The sequence below is a fragment of the Malurus melanocephalus genome, unplaced genomic scaffold (assembly GCF_030028575.1).
Source record: "Malurus melanocephalus ecotype Western Australia unplaced genomic scaffold, MMel_1.1 scaffold_125, whole genome shotgun sequence".
NCBI classification, from domain to species: domain Eukaryota; kingdom Metazoa; phylum Chordata; class Aves; order Passeriformes; family Maluridae; genus Malurus; species Malurus melanocephalus.
This window is the reverse complement of record NW_026623357.1, coordinates 174,723-202,182: the sequence shown is the minus strand read 5'-3', so window position 1 is coordinate 202,182 and position 27,460 is coordinate 174,723. Positions and strand designations below refer to the sequence as shown.

At 46.1% G+C, this 27,460-nt stretch overlaps 1 protein-coding gene across 1 annotated transcript in view; it reads left to right on the top strand.

Moving 5' to 3' along the window:
- The window catches only part of ROR1 (receptor tyrosine kinase like orphan receptor 1), a 126,783-nt gene that overhangs the window by 88,368 nt on the left and 10,955 nt on the right, over positions 1 to 27,460 (top strand). Inside the window, exons 2-6 of the mRNA XM_057370427.1 lie at positions 8,746 to 8,817; positions 16,894 to 17,181; positions 18,518 to 18,548; positions 25,826 to 25,953; positions 26,616 to 26,933. Of these exons, the coding sequence (XP_057226410.1) occupies positions 8,746 to 8,817; positions 16,894 to 17,181; positions 18,518 to 18,548; positions 25,826 to 25,953; positions 26,616 to 26,933 (837 nt within the window). The remainder of the gene's footprint in view (positions 1 to 8,745; positions 8,818 to 16,893; positions 17,182 to 18,517; positions 18,549 to 25,825; positions 25,954 to 26,615; positions 26,934 to 27,460) is intronic.

The following is a 27,460-nucleotide window of genomic DNA, read 5'->3' as shown; positions in this document are numbered from 1 at the left end:
GTGTTAGATTGTGATATTTGACCAGAATCCTGAAAATGATAAGACAATTGCCAGAAAGAAAAATAAATATTTCCACCATATTTCTCCTATCACTGATGGGGTGTTTARACTTTGTGCAATCAGTGCTCTGTGKCTCTSAGGCAGGAATTCTCCTCCCAAAAAACCATCTCTCAAAAGATCAGGGATGTACTTGGGAACGGTCTCTCTCCATCCTGAATCCTTCAGGATTTTCTTTGTTTTGGTAAAATGGGRTGAGTGGGGCAAAGCAGAGGGTGGAGCTCCTGGCAGCGTGGGGAAAGGACCTGGGAATGAACTTTGAGGAACTGGAAAAGCTAAACAGCACAAAAATTCGCCTTGACCACAAGGAGCGGTTTGGGAACTCGTTACAGATGAGTGGAGAAAAGCTGGAGGAGCAGTCTGTAAATACCCACAGTGAAATGAGGGAGAATTCCCCGGCACATTCCAGCATCTCCATTTCCCGGCGTCACGTTTGCCTCGGAGCTCTCTGGGACAAGCTGTGTTTTCCTTATCCTGTAAATAATCCATACAAAATCCCGTAAATAATCCATACAAAATCCCGTAAATAGTCCGTACAAAATCCCATAAATAGTCGGTACAAAATCCCATAAATAGTCCATATAAAATGCTCCTGGATGCTCCCGGAGCTGAGCAATGAATGAAACACCAGAGGAACGGAGCCCTGTAAAGGGTGTGGGAGCTTTCTGATACCTCAGGATTTCAGTTTCTGTGTATCAACTCAGAAATTGAGGAGTTTCAATTTCTCAGGATTTCAGTTTCTCTATTTCCCTGAAATTCTTCAGTGTTTAACTCCAGACTCCACAGACAGTGCTGAGCTCCTGCTCTCCCATTTTTACCCAAAACAATTCCTCTGCAGCCCCAAAATCAAGGACACCTCCCTGTGCCAGGCCCCAGATAAGACATTTTCCCCCAAAGAATTGGGGGAGCCAACTTGGAGTGAATGACTGCACTGGCTGAGCTACAATTGGAGGATTCAGCCCCGATGTGCAAATGGACAAAAGTGAGAAAGGGTGAAAAAAACGTGAGCCATTGTCCATTGTGGGTGTGGAACTGCCCTGAAGGTCCTGCAATGAACAGAATTTATTTTATTCTCTGAATTGTGCCCAGCCCTGGTTTAGGTAGCCAGATTAGGCATCAATTCGAACTCAGCGCCGTCCCCGGGCTCTCTTTGGCAGCCCCGTGCTCTGCTCGCCTGCTGAGGATGATGTTGTGTTCTTTTGGTTTGGAGAACCGGGACCGGGAGCAGCCAGCCCAAACCATGTCTGCAGCTCCTGGGTCAGGGAATGGGGGGTCCCTTGGCACTTCCTTGCGCTCAGCCTGTTTATTTGAATTGCCTCTCCTTCTAGAGAGAGCCCATATCCATTTCCAGCCTAACGAGCTCCTTAAAACACGGCAGTGGCCACGGCTTTGAAACCCAATCCCCGCAGCTCCGCGGTAGCGCCGCGCCGAACGCCGAGCTTCTTGTTTGCCGGGCTAATAAAAAAAACCAAAAAAACCAAAAACATCAGCGGTTCATCCTTCCGTGAGGCTTCCGCAGCTCTGCCCCGCTCCTGTTGGTTTTCCATTGTACAGGCTGTTAAATTTTAGAGTTGAGGGCTGGGTTTGCGTGGCCGAGCCATTACGGGGTCACGAAACCCGCAGACGTTTGTGCTGCTGGGTGTAATTAAGGTGTAGGCTCGCGAAGCGTTAATTGTGCTGTTTAGACGCGGCTCTTTCACCCCGACCGAGCTTTGGGAAGTGCAGAAGGATTGCTGCGAGATTGAAGGATTCGGGAGGTTGATTTTGTCACGTCTCTGGATTTGGGGTCTGTTGTTAAGGGGCTCGAAGTGCTGAGCTCTGCGTGCCAGGATGCGATGGGATTCCCGGGAATATCCTCAGAAATTGTGGGGAATATGGTGCAAGACCATGCTTAAGGCAGCGATGGAACTTAATATCCCACAAAATCAGCAGTGGGAATATATTTGGTTAAGTTTGGATTTCATTTTTCTTGYTGATAGTGAGCATCTGAACCCAGAAGCTCCTGCTGAACCTTGGATGTAGGAAACTTCCTTACAGTAAATGACTTGTAAATGTGGCTAAATCAATTAACTCCTTCCATCAATGAGGGGATTAAAAAGAAACCTCCGAAGCGTTGATGGAAACCTTTTGTGCGCACTAATTACCTGCGTAATATCTTTTGTGAGGACAGCCTGGATCAGGAATGCCRSGAGGGCAGGACARGGACAGGATTAGGGACAGGACAGGGACAGCCCGTGTTGTGTCCCTGCAGGGTCTGAAACCCAACCTGAGCCGAGCCCAGCTCTCCACACACACGGAGCAGCTCTCACAAGTGCCATCTGCTCGATTGAAACAGAATTTACGAAATCAGCCTTTTAGCAGGAAAAATTAAATTTGAAATCCACCTTCTGAGCTCACATGAGTTTAGACCAGGCTGTAAACTCCTCCCGRACAATCAACGTAGCTCAGTCCCAGCTTGGCCCAAGCATCCAGCTCTGGTTAAATATTTACATTCCCCCCTTTTTATATAAATTGTGCTCTATTAGCAGAGGTTTCACAGAGTGGCCTTGTGTTCCAGACGGCAGTTTGAGCATCAATCACCGCCGAGCCGCGTTAAACCCACGGCGCGGGGCTGCGGCATTTACTGCTCCGTCACGGGCAGCCAATAAGTCACAGGGCAAAATCTGCCCCGCACCACGAGGATCTGGGAGAAAAACCGGCCTGTTTACACTGGGGAGCCCGCTGGGTGTTTAAGGARTAATTGTTTCATGCCCTCCCATTAATTCATCAGCTGACACGGGCGCGTTTTTCGTCGCTGCAACAAAAATAATTATCGGGCTCGAGCAAACAGCGGTGGGTTTGCACATGGCAGCCTTGCGCCGCAATTTTCTGCACGGGTTATAAGGGTTTAATTGTGGGTTGCTGCTCTCCTCGTCCTGCGCTGTCGGCCGGGGCGCGGGGAGTTACGGTGTGCCGCGATTTATGGCCGATGGAAAGGATTTCTCGTTTGCCCTCCCTGGGYTTGGCTGCCTCGGCCTCCTTTGAGYCTTTGCGGGTGGATTTAGTGCGGTGGCTCTGATGGAAGCCAGGGACACCCGGCAGGTGCAGAGCAGAGCCCGGCACAGCCACTTYAACCTCCAAACGCGCCCGTCCCGACCATTCTGCTGGGGTGAGGGAAATAAACGGGAGAGGGGCAGCCCCCAAATGCTGGGCAGGGCATTGGGGTGCTCAGGAGAGCAGGTTCCATAAGGAAATGGGGGCTGTGGTCACTTGGARRAACAMGGCTTTGCAAGGGAKGYTCTGGAGGGATCTYAATGCTTTTTAGACTCTTTTTRGRGGGACAACMCAAAMGTTGCTGTGCCACTGTGCTGCCTCYCAAGGCTYCTTCCATCCCTCCCTGGCACTGAAGCATCTTCRCTTGCCAGTGCCCCAGGACATCCTTCTCCTTCTCATGATATCCGATGGGTTTTTGTGATTCCTCTGTTTCTGTCACATTCGCTTCTGGACGAGCCCCATCCGGTCATCTTCTCCTGCTTTTATCAGCTTTTTGCATCCTCCTGTTGCAATCATCCAGTTTCCTTTGGGTGCTTTTATCTTCCACTTTTCCTTCCTTCTTTCTGCCAGTCCGAGATGCCCAGAAGAGCTCAGGGCATGGAAAAAAAAAAAAATTCAGGTGGGTTTGAAGAGATGGTAAATTTGCATTTATTATGCAAATTTCCAGCCTTTGTAAGTTTGCCTGGCAAGCAGCTCTGCTGTGCCCTCTTCCASTGTTACAACAACCAAGGATCCACCAGATTTTGGATTCTTGTAAAAAAAACCCGACTTTTTGGGCAAGAAAACACTGTGTTCCTCCAATACCTTCCTCCCGCATCCCTGGTGTTTCATACTGAGCAGAGCGCAAATAATTATTCCTAGAAAAAACTTGCAGATCCTGTGAATTTGTGCAGCGCAGAATCGTCCCGAGYCCACCTGAGCGGTGCCATCTCAGGAATGCGGTACTCCAGGTCCGGCTGAAGTGCCCTGAAGTGCCTTTGTGGCCGAATTTCTGCGGCTCAGCAGCACAAAGGCTCGAGTGTGAGCATTGAAATGCTGGCCCTCGGCCAAGTGGCCGTTTCTTTTCTTCATTCCCTGTCATTAAAGCCGTGCCTTGCTCCGGGGCGCTGTGTTTTGCTCTTCCTAAGTGGAACTGTTAACGACCCAATTTGGAGCGATGTAAAGTGCACCCGGATTCCTCAGTGACTTCTAAATCCATCTAACATTAATGATAATCTGTAATTAATAGCYGCAATCAAAGGGAATTGCAGGGCGGTAATTAGAAATTTAGGATTAAGGTATTAGCATATAAAACGGGCCTCTTAAAAACCTCTTCTTCCAAGAGGTGGCTCCGATCCCGCCGAAGAAAACAAATTTTAATGATATGACCTTAACCAAAGACCAAGTTGCTAAAAATACTGACTCGTGGAAGCCACCGGGCTGCTGCCAAAACATCCAGAGGTATTTTTAGAGTTTGCAGACACTCCTATGCAGCAATCGCATCATTTTCTAATGACGTGGATATCCAAGAACAAATCTTCACAATGACGTTTTTGAGAATGAGTTTTTATCTCCCCGGTAGCATTTYGGGGTGGGTGATATTGGAAACCCCWGCTGAGCCAACAGCTGGTGAATCCTCACGGGAAAGAAATAGGGAAGATCTTCCAGATCTGCAGGAAAAGGCGAGGCAGAGGTGTCAGGTGCATGAAACACTTTCAACTCCCCGCCCTGAAAGCAGAAATAGGGCCCTGGGATTGTTTCTTCTCCACATCCTAAATGAGGATGGTGACAAGGTTGGGATTGGGTACTCGATGATTTTCAGAGTCTTTCCCGACTGYGATTTGGTAAATCCTAAATCCTTGCCTTCATCTCCAGCCCTGGGGAAGGTTCAGAACTCCCAGGCACAGAGGTGCTGCTGACAGTGCTGAGGTTCTCTGATGGGATATGAATGGGGTTCCTAACAATTCCCAGTCCTGCTCTAAATGAAATCATCCTGCTAGGAATATATTTTTAATATGGAATGATTTTTTTAAATAATCCACGGGATGTTTGTCCCGTGGGATGAGGATCAGTATCCATAGATTTTGCCCTCTGGTATTTCATCCTATTAAAGGCAGTAAATTCTCCTTGAGAGAACCTGCCTTGCCCAAAGAGCAGAAATGCTCAACAATTCTCCATATTCCTGCACTTTTACCTTATTCAGCTGAATGAAATATTCACAATTCCCACCTCCTTTGGAAAGAGGAGCATTCTAAAACAGATATAGAAAGAAATCCTTTCACACTTAAAAGGTATATGCGGAATTTGAGATATATGATAGAAATTTCAGGATGGAGCCAGCTTTCAAACAGATGAGAAAATTAGTAAATAATGGGTTTTATCCATTACAGTCTGTCTAGATTTCTTTCAGCAGCTCTGGGTGGGCTGTGGATGGAAAGCAGCTGATTGCAAAATGAAATATCTGGGGAGATCAGATGGAAACGTGTGGGGAACCCACAAAGGATCGGCGGAACAGAGAATGCAAAAGGCAGAAAAGGAAGATGAGGGAGATAGGGCTGAGAGGAAAAACAGCCAGGAGGCAGATCTGAGGGGAGATCCTGGAAGGGATCAGTCAGGTAGGAACCAGACGGAGGCAAAGATGAAGTGTTGGTCTGGAATGTGCAGAAAAGCAAAAAAATACGGAGCACTTAGGATAATTAGCTYTTCTCTGAGCCTGTATAACTTTATCTGCCATTCCTGTTTTCCTGAAGCTCTGTCAGAGTGGGATAGCTGAGGAATCAGCTTGCTGGAGATTTTATTCCCCTCTTTAAGGGGGGATTGATGTTTCTGGTGGATCTGCAGCTATAAAATGTTCRAATTGGCCCAAAGGAGCTGTGCCCAAACCCCCCGGGATGCTGTCCTGCCCTGACCCTGCTGCCGGCGTGGGAGAACTCCCCGGCGCTGTCTSCACTCGTGTCTTGCCCAATCTTGTTTTTAATGTCTCGGGAAATTGGGCTTTTATCGCTTCCTTAGGCAAATTCCTTCACGGGATAACAAAACTCTCGYTTGGGGAAGGCTTTCTGCTCCCATTCAGAAAGAGGCTTGCAAATGGAAAACTTCATTTTTAATGCACTTTAAACATGAATTCTTAATAGTTTATCTTATTATTCTGACTTCTAACTCCTCCTTGAAACACCTCCTTGCTCTTTTTGATGCAGTGAGGTCTGCATTGCAATCACGTTCATTTTTCTATCAGAAAAAATAATTTAACTCCTGATTATATCAATAATTGCATAAATGAAGTATGGAATTGGGGTGTAGGGTGAGCTAATGATGTGATGCAAAGGATGCCTGTTAAGAAGACATTTGGAATTTTTTGTTTGAATGTTTTAACTGGATTTATCTCCCACCTTAAAAAGAGTGGAATTTTCAGCTCTGTGCCCAAAATTAAGGTCCATCCCAGGCCCCACTTCCCACTGGACGTGTCCATTCCTCCACTCAGCATCCATACACCCCTCGTGCTCTGGAATCTGGCAAACATCCTCATTCCCTCACTTATTCTGCCCTTTCCTTCTTTCTGTACAACAGATTTATCCCCCATWCAAATCTTCAATTATTTCTGGGCTTGATGTCATCTTGGTTATCTTTTTTTCCTTTTTAAACTCCCAGTCTCTGTTTCATCTCCCCAACTCCTGGTACAGCTTTTTGTAAACCTCACTGAGGTTTATTTAATCACAAAGGCTTTACAAGGCCTGACGTGTGAAATTCACTCCACACTTGTGCAATACCTGTGYGATAAAATCAGATCTTGGCCAACATCTCCATGGGGAGTGTGTTTGAATCCACTCTACTCGGCTGTTGGGGCTGCTCATTAACTCAAACCCAACGTTTCTTAATAGGGTGGAACAGCTAATTACCTTGCCAGCMTTAAGAAGAGTCATCATTCACCTGGAATGATTCCACAAATAAACACATTCAGCCCTAACGGGATAATGGCTCACATTTCTCAGGCTGACTCTTCTTCCAAACAAATCTCATTGGTTGAGTTAGAGCTGGGCATGAAGGAATTTTTAAGAATTAAGTTTTAAAATCCGTATTTAAAATTTAGTTGAAATGTKGACAGGACRAGAGGAAAYGGCCTCAAGCTGYRCCAGGGAAGGGTCRGGTTGGACATCAGGAGGAATTTTTCCATGGAAAAGTGGTCAGGCCTTGGAAGGGGTTGGAGTCCCCATCCCTGGAARTGTCCARGGAAYGAGGATGTGACACTCAGAGCTCTGGGCTGGGKACAGGRTGGGATCAGGAACAGCCTGGACTCGATGACCTTGGAGGGCTTTTCCAACCTCAGYGATCCTGCARTTCTGACACTGAGCAGATTTTCCCCCGATTTTCAAGCGTTGACAGTGAACGGGCAAGTCTGATCCAGCGCCTGCAAATCCCTGACTCATCCCTTCCCTTGGAGCCTCCCTGGAATCTCCGGAGCCTTTCCAAGGGAGGTGTCACTGCTCTCACTTTCATGCACAGCAATCCTGAATCATCACAGAAATGGAGTTCAGGGGTGGCTCCTGCACCTCTTTCTGGGATATTTTATTTTCTGCATCAGCCTGATTTGTTCTGACGTGGTTTTTTAGCTGCTCTGTGAGCTCCTTTCAATCAAATAAATTGTTTTTTAAGGGCACAGTGATGCTTTTTTCAGAGCTTTAATTGAGGAATATAAGAAATCCCTCAGCCATCAGCCTGCAGAACTACCTATAATTTGAAATTATAAATATTCCATGACAAATAGGAAAGTTTGGCTTTCTAATGTGGTTTCCTCTGTCCATGGGATGATGGGAGGGTGCTCTGGGAGAGCCATGGTCATGTTTTCAAAGCCTGGTTAGGAAAACATCAATAAGAACCCTCCAGAGTTTTAAATGGTAAATATTCCATGTGGTCATAGTGCTGTTCATTTTGGAGTTCTAAATTACAAATATTCCACATGGTCATGGTGCTGTTCGTTCTGGAGTTTGAAATTACAAATATTCCATGTGGTCATAGTGCTGTTCATTTTGGAGATCTAAATCACAAATATTCCATGTGGTCATAGCATTGTTAGTTCTGGAATTTGAAATTATAAATATTCCATGTGGTCATAATGCTGTTAATTCTGGAGTTCTAAATAACAAATATTTTGTGTAGTCATAGTGTTGTTCCTTCTGGAATTTGAAATTATAAATATTTCATGTGATCATAGTGCTGTTCGTTCTGGAGTTTGAAATTATGAATATTCCATGTGGTTATAGTGTTGTTCATTCTGGAGTTTGAAATTATAAATATTTCATGTGGTCATCGCGTTGTTAGTTCTGAAGTTTGAAATTACAAATATTTCATGTCATCATAGTGCTATTCCTTCTGGAATTCAAAATTACAAATATTCCATGTGGTCATAGCGTTGTTCGTTCTGGAATTCGAAATTACAAATATTCCATGTGGTCACAGTGCTGTTGTTAATTTTTGTTTTGTTTTGGTCGATGTGTGTTATTACCTGTTGGCAGAACACGACTGTTTTGTGGGCTCTTTGTGCTGAAATATTTCCAGGTGAGCTCCTGCTGCCCAAATGTCTCATTAAACCCTTTCATTCCTGTGACAGCAGCTCCATTCCTGATGATGTAGAATCCATAGGTTAACAGATCACTCTGTTTTTCTCTTTTTCCATTCCAGGAGCAAATTCCTCAGTTGTTGCCGATTTCATGCCCACCTCRTCATGGAACATCTCGAGTGAATTAGATAAAGGTAAGCAGGCAGAAAAAAAACCCCAAAATCACCTGAAATCAGCTTTAAAAATCTCAGATTTTCTCGACTTGGCCAAAATCAGCAAACAAAGGGGGTCAGGAAGGTCCCATTTCATCAATTAAAAACTCATTTTAGAGCCCATTAAATTCACCACACRAAAGCAGTTTCCAGCCAGATTTCCCCATTAAATCCCAGCTCCAACCCTACCTGCTGCCTTTTGGGAACGAGCATCTCCTCCTCCAACCTGTCCTCCTCCATAAGAATATTGTGCATTTTGAAATAACGATTTAATCTGCTGTTTTCCCTGGCTGGGTGAGCTCTGCAGCGATTATCTCACGACTGAGCCCCATTCAGGTTTCAATTTCGATTAAATAAGCTAAATCGACAGCATTAAACAGTTGCCTGTTTATTCTTTTTAACAGGAAATGAATTTAAAAGAGACGCAGCCACCCGTGAAGAGCTGTTGAAAGCAACGATTGATGGGAGGGAGGAGGTGGTTTCTCACCAAAACCTTAGAAAAACAAACAAACCGTGCCTAAAAAATAAAAAATAATCACTTTTAAAATGGGGGAAATTTAGCTCTGAGCATTTCACTCTCTTTCCTTACTGGTAAACCGTGGCGTGCAGAGAGAATGCCATGAGGGAGAAAGARAAATGAAAATATGATCCAATAAATATTTAATTCTATTAGAAGAAATAAGTGAAACTGGGGCGAAAAGGGGGCTCTGGTGGTAGGAAAAGCCCCATTTATTGCAGGGGGTTGGTGGGAGGATGTGAAGATTCTCAGTCCCAAATTTCCAGCTGAGGTTCCTTTGGGAATTCCTTGGGGCTGGTGGGAGGATGTGAAGATTCTCATTCCCAAATTTCCAGCTGAGGTTTCTTTGGGAATTCCTTGGGGCTGGGGGAGGATGTGAAGATTCTCAGTCCCAAGTTTCCTGCTGAAGTTTCTTTGGGAATTCCTTGGGGCTGGGGGAGGATGTGAAGATTCTCATTCCCAAGTTTCCTGCTGAAGTTTCATTGGGAATTTCTTTGGAGCAGCCCCAGATGGGGGATCTGCCCTGGGGACTCGGGTTCATTGCTCTGTGGGGCTGGGAACAGCCCCATCCCCGTGTGTTACCTCTTTTAGCTCAGGGATTTCTCACATTTCTCCTTCCCTTCTCTCCTCTCACCCCACAAGCTCCAGCTCCAGCTCTGTATTTGGAAAACCCCCAATTTCCCATCTTCTTTTCCAAACTCTTTCCAGTGGTGAAGAGCCTTCATTCCGCTCCTCCTCTCCCACTAAAGGGACCATAGATGGAGAGGTTTTTCCTTCCATTCCACATCATTTTATTTACAAAGAAATAGGCCTGGGTTGGAGTGAGAGCCCATTTGCATCTGCTGAGCTGCAGGAATTGTTTGGGAGCTCCTCATCCTTCGGGAAAGATGATACTGGAGTTTTTGCCAGGAAAAGTTGGCTTTGGAGTATTTTTTTCCTTTAACTTGAGCAGGATTCAGCCTCAGTGGCCATTCATTCTGCAGYGTTGATAAGGGAACAGTGCCATCGCTGCAGCTTTCCTGGAATGAGCCCTCTCAGTGCCCCATTCCCACCTTTAGCCTCCTCCTGAGATCAGGGGAYGTGTCCTGGCTGTGGCTGGGCTGGAGCTGAGGGTGCTGGGGCTGGGAGCAGCCCTTTCCTGCCGCTGGTTCCTCCTCCTCCCCTCCAGCTTCCCAAGAAATCACCACTGTGAGTTTTGCTCATTTTCCTTTTCCTTTCGTGGCCTATCAGCTCTGGCAAACAARGATAAAACCTTGGAATGGATCAGAATTTGGGAAACATTTCCAATTCCAGACATCCCTGAGCCCAAACACAGGCTCTGAGCTCCCCACAACCTCTGTGGGGCACAGATTTTGTGTGGAATCACTTCCCAATCCCACAGAGCAAACATTCCCTGGAGAGCTTGGTGGCCAGAGCCAGGATTTTCCAGTTTAGAGTTCAGCTGGGATTTATCCTCAACATTCCAAAGCTCATCCAGGACCACCTCTGCCATCCCTCCCTGGGATAGGATCCCCTGGACAGTGGAAAATGGCTGTGAGGGTCAGAACAAGGGATGGGAGAGGGACAGAATTTGTGTGCTGTGAACTTCCCAGAGATCCTGGAGTGGGAAGAACATTCCCTGGAAGGGCTGGACAGCAGCTACAGAGCAGGAGGAGACACAGGAAGGTCTGCAGGACATTCCCTGGAAGGGCTGGACAGGATCTGTAGATCAGGAGGAGATCATGGAAGATCTGCAGGACGTTCTCTGGAAGGGCTGGACAGGAGCTGTAGATCAGGAGGAGATCATGGAAGATCTGCAGGACATTCCCTGAAAGGGCTGGACAGTGGTTACAGAGCAGGAGGAGGCCATGGAAGATCTGCAGGACATTCCCTGAAAGGGCTGGACAGGATCTGCAGTGAAGGAGGAGATCATGGAAGGTCTGCAGGACATTCCCTGGAAGGGCTGGACAGGATCTGTAGAACAGGAGACCATGGAAGGTCTGCAGGACATTCCCTGGAAGGGCTGGACAGAATCTGCAATGAAGGAAGAGACCATGGAAGGTCTGCAGGACATTCCCTGGAAGGGCTGGACAGGATCTGCAATGAAGGAGACCATGGAAGGTCTGCAGGACATCCTGGGGCACAGCCAGGCTGTTCATGAACCCTCTGGACGATTCCCCAGGGAAGCTGTGCCACCCTCGCTGACAAATCCCAGCCAAATCTGCCACCTTCCATCTTCCATCTTCTTGTCCTTCTGGGAGCTCCCAGAGGGAAAATCTCCGTGATCTCCCAGGGAGAATTTGACTTTTTGACAAACTGCATCCTAAACAACATAAACACAACCAAACCTGGCACGTCGAGCCCCCAATCCTTYGGAGATCCCAGATTGTCCTTTGAAATCCCTGCATGTGAACTCGATACGTGCGCTGAAAGGGGAAGAATTACAGCTTTCACATTCATGCACAATTTACCTTTTTATTTTCCTGTATTATCTGGGGGGTACGGGGTAAATCAAGCTCCCCTGATGGGGCTCAGGGCTCTGATTCCATTTGTGGGGTCCCGTTAGTAGCAGGGCAGTAAATTACAGCGACTTTGTTTGAACATTTTTTTAGCCACAGTACATTAGCTGCTTTTGTTTGCTTTTCCACCGACGGAGCGAGTGTTTTTATTTGAGAATTTGTGTTTCTTGAATGTCTCATTTATAAATAATACAGGGTGTGAAATTCGAAGGTCACACGACGCGGCCTGAAAACGAAACCACCCCGAGTAACTTCAGGCTTTCACAGCAAAAATTTTTCATGGAAAAGCTTTGCTCACATTGGATTTTTTATACAATCTGAGTGYGTGCAGTGAATATTGACCATTATACATAAGGTAACGATATATAATAAACTTTTCCTGGCTCATCCAGCTATCTTTGTTTATTTGAAAGATTGATGGATCGGAGGGTCAAGGGACGTGTTTTATTGTACGTTTCTGTTCCAAATTTCCTGACATTTTTTGGTCGGAAAAAAAAAAAAAAAAGAGAGACTTTTAAAAGGCACAGAAAAGGCTAATAAGAACCAGATCCTAAAGTGATGCTATGTCAAAATGTCAGAAATAACAGCTTTTCTTTGACTCCACGGCATTAATCTTGAGGCACATACCTTTCCATGCACCCTCCCTTTAATGCCTGAGTATTTCTTTGTGGCTCTTTACTGCAGAGCARCTTCTAAAGTGACAACAAAATCCCTTGATGGTTTTCAGTAGGTGGCTTTATAGGTGGATGTGGACATTTGTTTACCAATTCCAAATCACTTTTTTTTTTTGGTGATAAAATTTAGAGGTTTCCTATTTGGACTATAAAACCGAGTCAAGAAAAGCTTCATTTCCCCTCAAAGCGGCCTCTGAGATGTTTGTCCTTAAACCTCATGAAAGGAGGGGCAGAARTGACCCTCAAATGCATCTCAACTGYTCCTGGAGGRCAGGGAGTTGYCCACTTTTCATCCAAAATCAGCCGGATCCAGGTTCTGGATAATTTTTTTGTAAGTCCAAAAAATTGTGGTTTCTCTCCGCRAGCCCAGCGCCGTCTCTAAGCCGCCAATTACGGAATATAAAAATGAATAAATCAGAATATAACAATTAATTTTGAGAATGCCAAGCACGGTGAGTGATGTGGAGATGTGAAAAGCCATCAGGCCTCGAGCTGTGCCCTGTCTGGCTGAGCTCTGAGCTCTCCTGGGTTCACTGGAGCCTCGGGTGGAGGATGGGAAGGGAAAACCCAGCCTGGAGCTTCCATTTGCATCCCAAACTGACTCCAGCACATCCACAGAGTGAGGAAAACCTCTGGGAATTAAACTGGGCAAGAAAAGGCAGCAGGGGGCTTCCTTTTGTCCCAAGAGTGCTGACATTGGACATTTCCATGATTTTCTGGGCTTCTTTAACTCTGATATTCTCCACAAGTTGCCAGATTGAGTGTGGCACCTCTTTCCTCCCGTTGTCATTCCCTACTTTTCTTCATTTAAAAYCAGTGAAATTCCAGCTGGGAGTTTTTATTTTCCCTCTTTTAGGCTGGTGATCAGCCCCACAGGGAATTGTCCTCCTGTGTGAGTTTTGGACAGATCCAGGGATCAATCCATGGTAAATCCCTTTTCCAGCAGACAAACACATGCCCTGTGTATGGCCACACTTCCATCAGGAATCCTGCTGGCTCCTGCTTTTCCATGAGCAGCCAGCAGCTCCTCCAGCATCCTCAGTGTGCTCACCTTCTCCAAAAACAAATATTCCACGTGGGAAACTCGCAGCAGTGTGAGCCCAGTGGTGGCTGTGAGTGCTGAGCACATCCAGGTGTGGCACCAGACTGGATTTGAGGATAACCCAAGGCTCTGAAGGAAGGAAAATTCAGCTTTCCYGGGACATTTGTGGGTTTTAATCCAGTGAGTGCAGTGACAAAGAAAGGGAGCTGCCAAACCTTTCTGTTCCCAAAGATAATTCAAGGCCAGGCTGGACAGGGTTTGGAGCAGCCTGGTTKAGTGGRARKGTCCCTGCCCAAGAATGAGCTGATCCCTGAGGTCCTTCCCAGCCCAAAAATTCCAGGATTCCATCAGTGCAATAAACAGTTGGGAATGCTGCTGTTCCTTGCAGAGAGCTGTGGTGTTCCCCATCTGCAGGGAAGGAACTCAGCCCAGTGTGCACCTGGATCAAAACTGGCTTGGGCTGGAGCAGAGACTCATTTTAGCTTCTCTTTGAATGCTCACAATTCGATTTTAGCTTTTCTTTCAATCTTCCCAATTCGATTTTAGCTTTTCTTTGAATCCTCCCAATTCGATTTTAGCTTTTCTTTGAATCTTCCCAATTCGATTTCAACTTTTCTTTGAATGCTCCCAATTCGATTTCAGCTTTTCTTTAAATCTTCCCAATTCGATTTTAGCTTTTCTTTGAATCCTCCCAATTCGATTTTAGCTTTTCTTTGAATCTTCCCAATTCGATTTCAACTTTTCTTTGAATGCTCCCAATTCGATTTCAGCTTTTCTTTAAATCTTCCCAATTCGATTTTAGCTTTTCTTCGAATCCTCCTAAAGATCAGAAGCGCACAAAGAGAAGGATAAACAAAACAACAATTTTTCTTATAAAATGACCTTTTCAGGGTCTAATCCTGCATCTCCATCGTGCTTTAAACACGTGGTGAAATCAGAACCGTGCAGCACACACCGTGCTGGGGGAAAAGGTCTCACTGTGGCCATCTCCTGCAAGGAGATGGTGGTTGGCAATTTAACATCCATTGGTCACCGAGTAGATCAACATTCTTCAGCCAGCCAGGACCAGCTTTTATTTTGAAAGCCACCTGGGYTCCACTTAAAAGTGGTGGAACAGTGGAGGATTTATTAGGACCGGGCAGGCTCCTATTTAACAATGTCAAGGCAGAGCTGTGGAAATACAGAGCCTTTTCTTCTCCCGAGACAYGCAACGCTCCACATTTCGTCCTCTCACAGCTGTTGCTGCTCTGTAACATCAAACCAGCCCRGAGTTTGGCCACGAAGGATACCCAAGATTTGGGGTTTTATGTGCAGTGTTCTCCAATTTATGCGCTCGGAATCAGGAGGATGACTTATGATGTGTTGTGTTTGCCTTGGCAAYGGCTCAAACCCAGAAATACATTTCAGGCTTGGCTTTCCAGATATTATCTCAAGTCATTTAAAAGTTCATTATAGGGCACCCGCTAGTGCTGCTCTAGTAAAGGGGCTGTCAGCATTTTTTAAGGGTTTATAACTCAGCCATTAAAAAAAAAAACCTCTCTGTGGGCTGAAACTTGGCATTCGGKGTCTAGGCCCAGCAGTAAATTGTTTTTACAAATTAAAAAAAAATCAGTTTGACTATTATTAAATTATAGGTGGGCTAAATTTTATTTAGAACTCTTTCAGGCTGTTCTCCTGTACTTCTGGAAATTAAAACGTTTCCCAAGTGTGCCCTGCTCTAAAATACGGACAGGCTTTTGTTGTGTGCTTGAAACCCTGAGATTTCACTTAAAATGYAATAATAACGCTTAGCCCAGCGTAGCACTTTTCACCTTCAAAGTGCTTTATGAGCATTATCTCATTAATGTACATTGCAGCCTCCCCGTGATGTAAGAGGGATTATTATCCTCGCTTTATGGCTGCACAYCCCGAGCCAAAAGGTTTAGGGCTGTTTTGAAAAGGCCTTGGTTGCACAAATCCCGTGTGAGCTCGGATTGGCTTTGGGTGTCTCCTTCCCTTTGGCTCTTCTAAAAATCACAGCCGAGCTGATTCACCCGAGACTGCTCCGAGCCAGGAYGGAGCTCAGACTTTCCGAGGGCCGGTGCCACCAGGCTGGTCCATTCCCAGCACATAAAAACCGTCCTTTTGCTGAGAAATTGGTCTTTGGGCCAGAGGGAATCAGCTCCATCTGGAGAGTGTTGATGGCAGGGAGGTGTCAGAGGGATTGTGGTGAAATGGTTTGGGTGGGGAGGGACCTTAAATCCCACCCAGTGTCACCCGTGCCATGGCAGGGACACCTCCCACTGTCCCAGGGAGCTCCACACCCCACCCAGCCTGGCTTTGGGCWCTCCAGGGATCCAGGGGCAGCCACAGCTGCTCTGGGAACACCATTCCAGAGCCTCCCCACCCTCCCAGGGAACAATTTCATCCTTTGAGGGCTTTGGAAGGTGAGAGACATGATAAAAACAGAGCTGGGCTTCTCTGCAGCCCCTCCACACCAGGCAATGGCAGTGATGGATGAGTTTTGAGCATGCCAGGGAAGGAATGCTCATCGTTTCCATGTCTCAGTAACAATCCCAGGGGTTTGGTGCAGCTCATTTTCAGTTCCAGAACTCCTTTTCATGTGAGAAACCTCTCACAAAGCTCCCGATGGCTTCAAACCTGCCCTGTTGAAATCTCATTTTAAATCCCTTCTCAGGTGAGCTGCTCGGTCTGGTTGATTATTTGAATGCAAAAATTTATGGATTTGAGGAGTAATCTCGGATGAATTTAGCAGACAGGATCACAAAATCCTGGAGCCATTTGGGTTGGAAGGGACCTTAAAACTCATCCCATCCCACCCCTGCTGTGGCAGGGACAACTTCCATCATCCCAGGGTGCTTCAAACCCTGTCCAGCCCGGCCTTGGGCACTGCCAGGGATCCGGGGGCAGCCACAGCTGCTCTGGGCAACAAGATTTTCACTTCTGAATGGTTCATTTCATGTATTCCTGTATTTTGTGGTTTCTAGCACGGACAAAGGCAGATCAGCAACAAAATGAACAGCTGGAGTTCTGAGATTTGGCTTCATGTTTATTGGTCAGGGATAAAAAAGAAAAGAAAAAAGAAAAGAAAAAAGAAAAGAAAAAAGAAAAGAAAAAAGAAAAGAAAAAAGAAAAGAAAAGAAAAAAGAGAGGCAGTGTTTTTCCTGTGTTGGATGAAGCCAAACAGGACAATGTTGAGAAAGAGAGGGAACCTGTGGGAATCCTGATATCCTCTGTGTCCTTTTCCAAGACAAGCAGGAGCTTCCTCCACAATGACATTCCCCACTCCGGAGCTCTTCACTCCCCTCCTTTCCTCTCCCATCCCAGATTATTTCCTGACGCTGGACGAGCCCATGAACAACATCACCACCACGCTGGGCCAGACGGCKGAGCTGCACTGCAAAGTGTCGGGGAACCCTCCTCCCACGGTGCGCTGGCTCAAGAACGACGCTCCCGTGGTGCAGGAGCCGCGCAGGATCTCCTTCCGAGCCACCCCCTACGGCTCCCGCCTGCGCATCCGCAACCTGGACACCACCGACACCGGCTACTTCCAGTGCGTGGCCACCAACGGCAGGAGGACAGTGTCCACCACCGGGGTGCTCTTTGTCAAATTCGGTGAGTTTCCTCCTCTTCAGCATGCCAAACTCTTAGTTGTTGCGCTGGGAAAAGCGGCGTTTATCCTGCGGGAATCAGCACGTTGCGGAATTGTTCAGGTTGGAAAAGCCAGGTTGGTTTAAATTATTAAATGCAGATTGTGCAGAGAGGCGTGGAATCTCTACATATTGCCCGGGGAAGGTGTCAGGAGGGCAGGGCAGAGCCATTCCTTGGGATGGAGTTTGGAGAAATGATCCAGTGAAGCTGAGGAGCCAATCTGCCATCACTAAAAGAGCTGTCAGACCTGATGTCTGTCCTGCATGGGTTAGGATTTCTGCCCTTTTAACCCCATCCGCAGATTTCCCAAATAATTGGATCCATGGGAGCTGCATTTTTTGAAATCATGGAATGTTCAGGTTGGATGGACCTTTAAGGTCACCGAGTGCTACCATCAACCAGCACCATCTCCATATTCACCCTTAAACCACGTCCCAAGTGTCACATCCAGACATTTTGGAACATTTGGAATGGTGACTCCACCATTGCCTTGAGCAGAGTGTTCCAACACTTTTGGAGGAGGAATTTTCCCAACACGTGATGGAATGGGCCAGAGCCCAACCCCTGTGGCTGCCCCTCCTGTCAGAGCCAGCAGAGCCCCCTGAGCCCCCTTTGCTCCAGGCTGAGTCCCCATTAATGGGATGCCTGGGCAGATTCAGAGCAGAAGAAAAAAAATATTTCATCCTGGAGAGCCTGGGTGACCTCTGTGTGCGGTGAGTGAGAGATTTCAGCTGGCACTGCAGGCTGAGGGGTGAGACACATCCATACCTGCCAGGGAAATGAGCACTCACTGCTCATTTGTGTTGAGATAACTGCCTTCAAAGCTGATCTYACCACTCACAAGATTTCAAACAAGAAACAGGTTTTGTGTGTCTCCTCCTCCTCCTCCTCCACGGGCAGGGGGAAATAATTCACGGAGGTGAAGATATTTGCACACAGTCCTGGTCGATCCTCTCTGGAACGGGACAAATAGCACGCAGTKAATGATGGATGGGATGAATTTTGTTTTATTTTTTCATGAATCTCCCATATTTTCTGATTTTTGATCAGAAATTAATCCCTGAATATTCTCCCAAGTTATTTTTAAGAGGAAGGTGAGTTCCTCACCTGTTTATTGTCCTGCTGTCGTGTTCTGCAGCCAGCCCAGCCTTGCCTGTGGCACTGAGGAGCTGTCACTCCTCTGTCCAACCACGTAAACACGACAAAGCTGGCGCTTTTATCTTTTAAAACCTTTACAAAACTTCCTGCTCGCTGCCTCGCCGTAACTCATCCCGCTGTTTTTCTTCTGTCACTTTTCCAGGTCCCCCGCCAACAGCAAGCCCRGGATCCTCGTAAGTCCTTTCATGTCTCTCGTGTGTTTCCATTAATCCTGCATTTCAGCAGTCAGAAGTTCATTTGTCATTCGCTGTGGCAGGAACGCTTTTCCGTTCTGCTTTGAGTCAGATAGGACGGTAATTTATTAGAGCTGAGTTATCTGAGTTACATTTTCATGTTCTCGTGTCAACTCCTGTTTCTCAGCCCAGACTTCTTCATTTGCAGCGTTGTTACCTTCAGATCCTTCCGTCTGTGAAGTGATTTYCGTGCACCTACAGGTGCTTCATCCCTGTCACAGCCCAATCTGGAAAATATTTATCACTGCAGGCACGTTTTACCACTCAGGGGCTTCTCGCTGATTTTCAGCCTCGTAAACTGTGTCTGTCTGTACCTGTGTTATCAAAATGTCTGAAACCTGAGTTTTTGGGGACTCCTGTGGGTGGGAATCACTCCCTGGAGCTCAGATTTGTTTCCTGCTGCCACCTCTGAGCACTTCCCACGTTGTGTTTTGGCAGTGGAGCTTCTGTCTTGGGCACTTTTTTGAGAATATTTGCTTTTATCTCTAAATTCAAACTCCATTTCAATTACTGATGTTACCATTCTCAAAATCCTCGATACCACAGCCTTGAGACAACAGATTTTTCCACTTATTAAATTCTTTTTTTCTGCCAATTACGAGGGCTTGGATAGCAGATTTTTGGAAATTACATGATCAAATCTGCTCACTTCTTACAGTCTCTCATTTCAAGTGTGATCTCCAGCTGTCCTGAGGTCTGAAATCAGTTTTGTGGTGGTGTGTCCAGCTTATTCACATCCCAGATTGTGGAAAAATAGTGAAAATCCTCCCATCCTGGAGTGGGGAGAAAAACACAGACGAAACTAAACCAGAAAATGAATTTATTCATGCAATTAATTCAATCACAAAGGATGCAAAAAGCTGGGAGTGTGGAAGTTCCTGGCTCCTCGTGGAAGATCATGAATTTTGCTGAGGATATAAACGAGGAGAAGCCTCTGACCACAAAAGGATGTTGTAGGATGCCCTCTAATGGAACAGCACAAAATGTGGATTTATCTTCCCGTGCCTGATGTGGAATCCTGGGTTTGTTCTGGAAGGGGAGCTCTGTGCTGGGATTTTTCAGCTCTGCCTGGTGATTCTGGTGCCCTGGGGAGGGAGGATTCCCACTGCTGTGGGATTTGGGGGCTGCTGGGCTCGGCAGCAGTTTGGAGATTCATGGATGAGGTGAGAAAATGAGGATGTTGTGCTGCTCCCATCAAATTTGGGGTTTCTGAAATTTGTGGGGTCAGGGATCTGCTGGGAGCTGGAATGGGAATGTTCCAGTGGAAAAGAGTGCTCCCTCAGTGTGCAGGGATTAAACCTCCCCAAATTCCCTGTTATTCCCTGCTGGAACGGAGCAGAGCCCATCAGGATTTTGTCCCAGAAAATCAAAATTGCAGCCCCTCAGCTGGCCCCGCTTCAGAGCACAGCCATAATCTGCTTTTCCCATATTTCATGTGGTCATTCCAGGTAACAGCTCCTTTGAAGCCAACCCCAAAATCCCTGGTGGAGCTGCTCAAATCTCACAGCAACATTTTGGGCCAAACCACCGGGATTCTGTGAAGAATTCTGGAGTTCAGGAGGCAATGTTTGCTCTTTTAAGCAGTTTTAATCAGAAAAAAATCTCATCTAGCTCGAATCAGAGGACATTTTAAGTGGTTTAGTGGGATTTCTCTGAGCCTGGAGGCTGTGAGGAAAGATCTGACAATATTCCAGGAACAATGGGTTTCAGGCACCCCGGCCTGGCTCGGGTTTCAGTCCTGGCTGAACAGAGCCTGGCTTTGTGCTGCTGGGTTTGGGAGGACTTGGCCTCAATCTGTGTCTTGTCCTCAAATAAAAACTCATGCTTTAGAGAGTCTCTGATTTATGTGGGATTAGACCTGATTTTGTTGTTCTTGAGACAACACAGGACATGAAAATTATTGATCTGTGGTTTTATTTGTGTATAAATCCAGCCCGGTTCCTTCTTCCGTGTCCTTTCACTGAAGAGCTGCTAAAATAGAACAAATAAATTAGAAATGGAGTTGTTGTTTGGGAACAGGGATTGTGTTTCACAGCATAAAATTCACCTCAACCTAAAATTCATCTCAGCATAAAATTCACCTCAACCTAAAATTCATCTCAGCATAAAATTCACGTCAGCCTAAAATTCACGTCAGCCTAAAATTCACCTCAGCCTAAAATTCATCTCAGCCTAAAATTCATCTCAGCATATAATTCACCTCAGCCTAAAATTCATCTCAGCCTAAAATTCATCTCAGCATATAATTCACCTCAGCCTAAAATTCACCTGAGCCCCAACCTTTGGGAACTTCCTGCTCTGTTTTGGGGCTTTGCTGGTGAACCTTAAGCAGTTTAAAAAATAAAACACAACAAAAAATTAAAGGATTGGAGGCCAAGGTCCTGATTTCTCTCCTGCTTTGGGGGGATCACGGTCATTCCAGGCTTTCAGAGCTGCTCAGGTTTCTCTGTCTCCACCATTCTGGTTCCCAATGTTTCACCCCTGGGAAGGGCAGAAAAAGCTTTAGTGGAGGGGAAAAAAGGGAAAAAATATCCTACAACTTTCTGTATTCCATATATGTATTTTATCTGTTCCGTAGCTGGGGTGTTTGGGGTATGAAATGATTTCTGGCTGTCATGAGTTTGGTGTAACTGAGCCAGAAAATTGATAAAAGAAATGGGGATTTTATTAGGATTTTCTGAGAGAGAGAATGGAACTTCTCTCCTGTGAAGCAGGTCTGGGTCCAAGTCTTGTATGGTCTTGTTTGACCTCAAACCCCAAATGCTGCTCTGAAGCTGCCCTGGGCTGGAATAAAGAACCTCTCAGACATTTCAGAGCCCATTTACAACATCTGAGCTCATCTTTGGGGCACACGAGGCTCCCCTGTGCCATAAAACMTTTAATTGGGAGGGAAATCCTATTTCAAGGGCTGTAATGTTTCTGTGGGTGCTRTAAAACCCWCRCAAAATCAACCCTAAACSTCCCCTGGCCCAAYCTGGGGCYGTTCCCTCTCCTCCTGTCCCTATTCCCTGAGATCCCTGTTCCCAACCCCCCCTATCTGCACTCTCCTGTCGAGAAATATTTTTATCTGGGAAAGAAAAAGAAGAGTAAACAGCTGATTTCTGAAAATTCGAGCTTTTTGTTATACTTTGCACCAATTGTGGATTTCATTTATCGATGGGTGCAAATTTCTGGTCGAATAATAGCTCGAGCCAGCTAAAATTATGGGTATTATTTTTAATTAACTCGTGCTGAGGCGTGTGTTTGGCTTTTAATTCGAGTGTCAGGTYGGTGGAGTCTGTTTCTCATCACGCTCAAGGTTAAAAATATGAGGTCACCAGAAGAAAGAACTGTTTGAGGCACAGAAGACAAATTAAATGTTCKGGGGAAGGAGAGGGGAGGGAGGAGCAGAAATGAAGCTGTGACTCCAGAAAAGAAGGGGAAGCAGGAGAGAGTTAGGGAGAGAGAAAATGGGACCTGAAAATTTTGTGGTGTTGAGTATTTCAGGTTTTTCTGTCAGTTTGAAAGAATTCAAAGCTGTGTTTTAATATCCAACACCCAGGAAGGGTTGGGATGCTGCTTTCTGGAAAAAAAAACCCTCCTAGGCAAAGAAAATCTGCATTGGTTTTAGCAGGGAATAAACCAGGTCTGAAATTGCTGGAGAATGGGAAATTTGGATTTTCTTCCATAGGAGAGGAAGAAAAAAAGTGCTTAAGATGGAAAAATAGCTCAAAAATAATTTCCCATGTGGTGTGTTAATGCTGTTTTAAAAAATCACTTTTTTCTTTAGAATTTCTTTACGATTCTTTGTAAATCCTCCTAAATACTCYTTCAAATCCTCCTTAAAGCAGTAAGGGAAAGAGATAAAGAGAGAAGGAAAAGAAAGAAAGAAATCCATCGAGTGTGGATCAAATGACCACATAATTATACCACCTTTGGAATATGCATTTTAAAACATTGGATTGTAAAAATAAATGCAATCTCACAAGGTTCTGATTTTCTATTAATAAATTAAATGCTTCTAAATGAGCTCACGTTAAAGCCTGGTTAAAAAGCTTTCRCTGAACTGAGTTCCTGGAGGTGTTGTTGGCATTTGCTGGAAATGTTGTTTAAATTTGGGCAATTTCTTGTGATTTAGAGCAAACCTGGCAAAGCAAAGTCAGGATTTTGGGAGGTGGAGCTGGCCAGAGATGATTTGTGTTCAGAGAGGTGTTTGGAGGAGATGGTTCTGTGAAGYCCCTCCAGCCTTGGTGTGAACAGACAGAATAAATATTGAAAATTGATCGTTGATGTTTTTCTGTCCTGCCCGGTTTGGGGATGCTCAAAGAGCTGCAGAGGCACTCAGGGATTCCTCAGTTTGGGAAAGGTGCTGCCCTGGGAGTGGGATCAGCCTCAGGATTCACCGGAGGAGCAGCTGAGATCGAGAGATGGAATCAGAACGGAATGGGCTTGAGGAGATTTGAGCTGTGGACACCTTCAAAGCTCTTCTGTAAACTCAGAGCTGTCAGAGACACCCAAGGATGGATAAATTCAATCCTCCATTGAATTGCACCGAGCCAGAGGTGCTGTCCAGGGGAACAGCAGGATCCTGGAGCAGTGACAAACTCCAGGAGGAACATCCAGCCTGGAAATATTGATGGAGTGACACAGAAATCAGAGGGGAAACCAAATCTGGAAAAAAATTAAATAATCTTTAGTGCTGGTCACTAAAATGCAGCGCTCTCTGGCTGGTGCAGCCTCACCCCACACCCAGCKGGGTTTTGTGGGGTGCGGGCAGCGGAGGAAGCAGCTCCCACACCCCAAACCCTCTGCGGTTGGGCTGGAATCGTTCCTGCAGCCTGGAATTCCTGTTTGCCACCTGCTGGCCGCTCTCCTCYCCACTTCAGCCCGAATTTGCGCCAGCGATTGAGTCCATCCGCAACCAGAAACGCCTCCGGCCTTGCGCTGACTTCCTTTTCATTGGGACTTAATCATTGGGATTTAACTCGTCTGTAAATGTTAACACATTAACGGCTGGATCAGGCCGGATTTCCATCCCCTGGAGCCAAAGGGATCGTTCTGTTTGCGGGATCAGGATGGAGAAGCGGATCCATATCCGAGCAGGGATGAGACGATTCCTAACACGGAGCAGCGAGGGATGCGAAACGTGGGCTGGGGAAAAGGAATGCGGGGCTCAGGGTTGATCCCAAGAAACGGAGAGCTGTGTTTAAAACCAAAAACTGATATTAACCGTGTTTAAACCCAAAACTGATAATAACCGTGTTTAAACCCAAAACTGATAATAGCCGTATTTAAACCCAAAACTGATAATGGCCGTGTTTAAACCCAAAATTGATAATAGCCGTGTTTAAACCCAAAACTGATAATAACCATGTTTAAACCCAAAACTGATAATAGCTGTGTTTAAAGCCAAAACTGATAATAGCTGAATTTAAAGCCAAAAACTGATATCTGTGTTTGAAGCCAAACACTGATAATAGCTGAGTTTAAATCAAAAACTGATAGGTGTGCTTAAATCCAAAAGCTGATAGGTGAGTTTAAATCCCCAAAACTGATAGGTGTGTTTGAACCCCAAAAACTGATATGTGTGTTTAAACCCAAAAGCTCATGGGTGAGTTTAAACCCCAAAAACTAATAGGTGAGTTTAAATCCCCAAAACTGATGGGAGTATTTAAACCCCAAACTGATGGGAGTATTTAAACCAAAAAACTGATGGGAGTATTTAAACTCCAAACTGATGGGAGTATTTAAACCAAAAAACTGATGGGAGTATTTAAACCCCAAACTGATGGGAGTGTTTAAACCCCAAACTTGATAGCTGGTGAGGTGTCCGTGGACGAGTCTCCATCTCTCCCTCCGTCTTTCCCACCCCCTTATTTTCACACTCATAAATTACCGCGGTTAATCCCCGCGTTTTTGGTTTCTCGCTGTGAACTCGGCGTGACTGCCGGGACGCGGCTCTGGGAGCTCCGGGAGATGTTTGGGGTGTCCTGGAAGGCGATCCCAGCGCTTCTCCCCGCTAATCCCATTAGCTGGAGCTGGCCGGGTGACAGGGCACCGGGACCGGGGAGGTGGCGCACAATGACCCGGCCACTTCAAAGACACCCCGTGCGATTTGCATTTCCAAACCCTCACAGCCAAGGTCTGAAAGTGGCTTTTGTTAAACTTAATGGCAGAGTTGATTAAAAAAAAGGTCTGATTTTTCCCTTATTAAGGCGTGGTGTGGTTCCGCTGTCGGGCTTTCGGTGTCTGGGGGAGGGAGGATCCTGCACACAAAGGGAGGGACCTGCTCCCTACCCGGCTGTCAGCATCCCTACAATATTCCAATATCGTTTATCCGAATCCGAGAGCCATGGAGGAGCTGTCTGGAGCGGGAATAACAAAGAAAATATCAGCAAATTGTCGTGAAGCATCTCCGTTCACTGGGATCTCAGCAGAGCCGAGCGTCTGTTCAGAAAATCCATCCCAAAATATCCGTGCAAAATATTTCCAACTGGATCCTCAGAGGAAGAAATTTAAAAGCTGATTYATGCAGTTGGGATTTCAGGGATCTGGTATTAAAACCCCTCCTCAAAACCTCCTAAACCTCCCTGTTCAGAGCACTCCCAACGTCTGCCCTGCTCTTCAGAGCTTCCACGATTTCCTCTCTTTGCTTTGTTTGAAGAACCCTGGCAAATCATTTCCCATCTGGATTTCTGCATTCGATGTCTCCTCCGCTGCCTAAAACAAAGCACCTAATGAAAGAAATGTGTCTGCTGAACTCGTGTCCCATCTTTGGTCCTGTTTGAGCCCTAAATGTTACCACACACKGCAGATCAAGCAAACATTTCCCATTTCCAGGCTATCAGTGCTGGCAGAGCTYGGGTTTTCTATATACACTCCAAATTCTGCTTGCATGACTCTTCCTGCTGTGTTTATCAATATTAAGTACGAGTTTGGGTCAAAAATAGAAAACTATGTGTTAGCTGCTTTAAATAAACATAARTCCTGTTTTTCCAGGCAGTTTATATTTCTCTTCTAATCAAGGCTGGGTGTATTTCTGAGCAGAGCCTTAAAAGCACTCATTTCATACCACATTAATGTGTATTTTGGCTAAGCTGAAATGCCACTTTTTACCAGGCAGATGAAGGTTTTTTTTTAAAAAAACAAATATTCCAGGTTTTGCTGAATAGAAAGAAATAATCCTGATTGTTGTCCGTATTTTACAGTCACCTCTTTGTGTTTCTGGCTGATTTCAGGGATGAGTACGAGGAGGATGGGTTTTGCCAGCCTTACAGGGGCATCGCCTGCGCCCGCTTCATTGGGAACAGGACCATCTACATGGAGTCCCTGCACATGCAGGGTGAGATAGAAAATCAGATCACAGGTGGGTCAAAAACACCTCCTCTTCTTCCCCACCCAGCTGGCTTCGCCCAAAAAGCTGCTGGGGTTTTAGAAACAGCAATAAAGAACTTTCATAAACTGCTTTTATTCACTCGTTATCCCCCCCTTGCCTCATCCTAGCCACAGTAATCACCTCTATATTCGGATTTTATTTTTCTTGCTGTCAGAATATCCCAAATGTCTCTTGTTCCTTTGTCTCTGAACACTGTATAAAGATTTGCATTCTTCATTGCCCCCAAGAAATGCAACGTGCAGCCATTGGTTCATAATGTTACAGCATTTGGTTTGAAAAAGTTTTTTGGGATTGTGTGAAAGTCATCATTTTCCACAAAGGAACAAGTGCAGGAATTTGGGGTTTACCTGTTGGGCAAGAGGCTTCCAAATATGACATGAATTTGTGAAGTATTTGAAGTTATTTGGGAGGAAAAGAAGGAATAGTTGAGTTTGGGGGCTGGGTAAGAGTTCAGCATTAATCCCGTGTCAGAAAGCAGATGTGTTTTCCCCGTCAGCGAAATCAGCATCGTTAATAACTTCCAGCGTAATTAGCGCTGCGCATTCCTGCTCATCACCTGCCCAGCTGCAGTGGGGAGCAGGATTTTCCCAGGAATAACATCCCCAAATCAAATCCCCGCTGTGCTTTTCCAGCTGCCTTCACCATGATCGGCACGTCCAGCCATTTGTCGGACAAGTGCTCGCAGTTCGCCATCCCTTCGCTGTGCCACTACGCCTTCCCCTACTGCGACGAGACCTCGGCCGCCCCCAAACCGCGCGATCTGTGCCGCGACGAGTGCGAGATCCTGGAGAACGTCCTGTGCCAGACCGAGTACATCTTCGCCAGGTCCAACCCCATGATCCTCATGAGGCTGAAGCTGCCCAACTGCGAGGATCTGCCCCAGCCCGACAGCCCCGAGGCCGTCAACTGCATCCGCATCGGGATCCCCATGGCCGATCCCATTAATAAAAGTGAGTGGGAATGGTTGTTTGTGCGTGGGGAAAGCATTGCTGGGTGAAGAAGGGCTGGTGCATCCCAGTGGGAGCTGCTGCTGGGCTTGGAAAGCAGCTGGATTTCCCAGGGGATTGGGAATTCTGAGGGATTTTCTCAAGTATTTTCTAATTAATAGGGGTAGGAATAGGAATAATGGGGAGGAAACTATGAGTGGAATCATTTGGATGATGAGGAACACGGGTGGCTCATCCTCCTTCATCCTCCTCGCCCCTCAATGCGACAGGAGCACAGGGGAAGTGTGGGGATGCTGATCAGGAGGAACATTTGTAGGGCTGGATCCATGGCTGTCCCTGCCTAAATTTCACAATTTTGACTCCTCAAAATTATTATTTCATCTCTCATATCAAAAACCCTCAGCATAAGCTGTTTCCATTCCGGGAGCTCGAGCTTGAAATCCTCCCAGGAATGTGAGAGCAGAGCAAACTGGGAGCCTGCGTTGCCCAACTGGGCTGGCAGGATTTGGCTGGGAGATGCCACCAGCTCA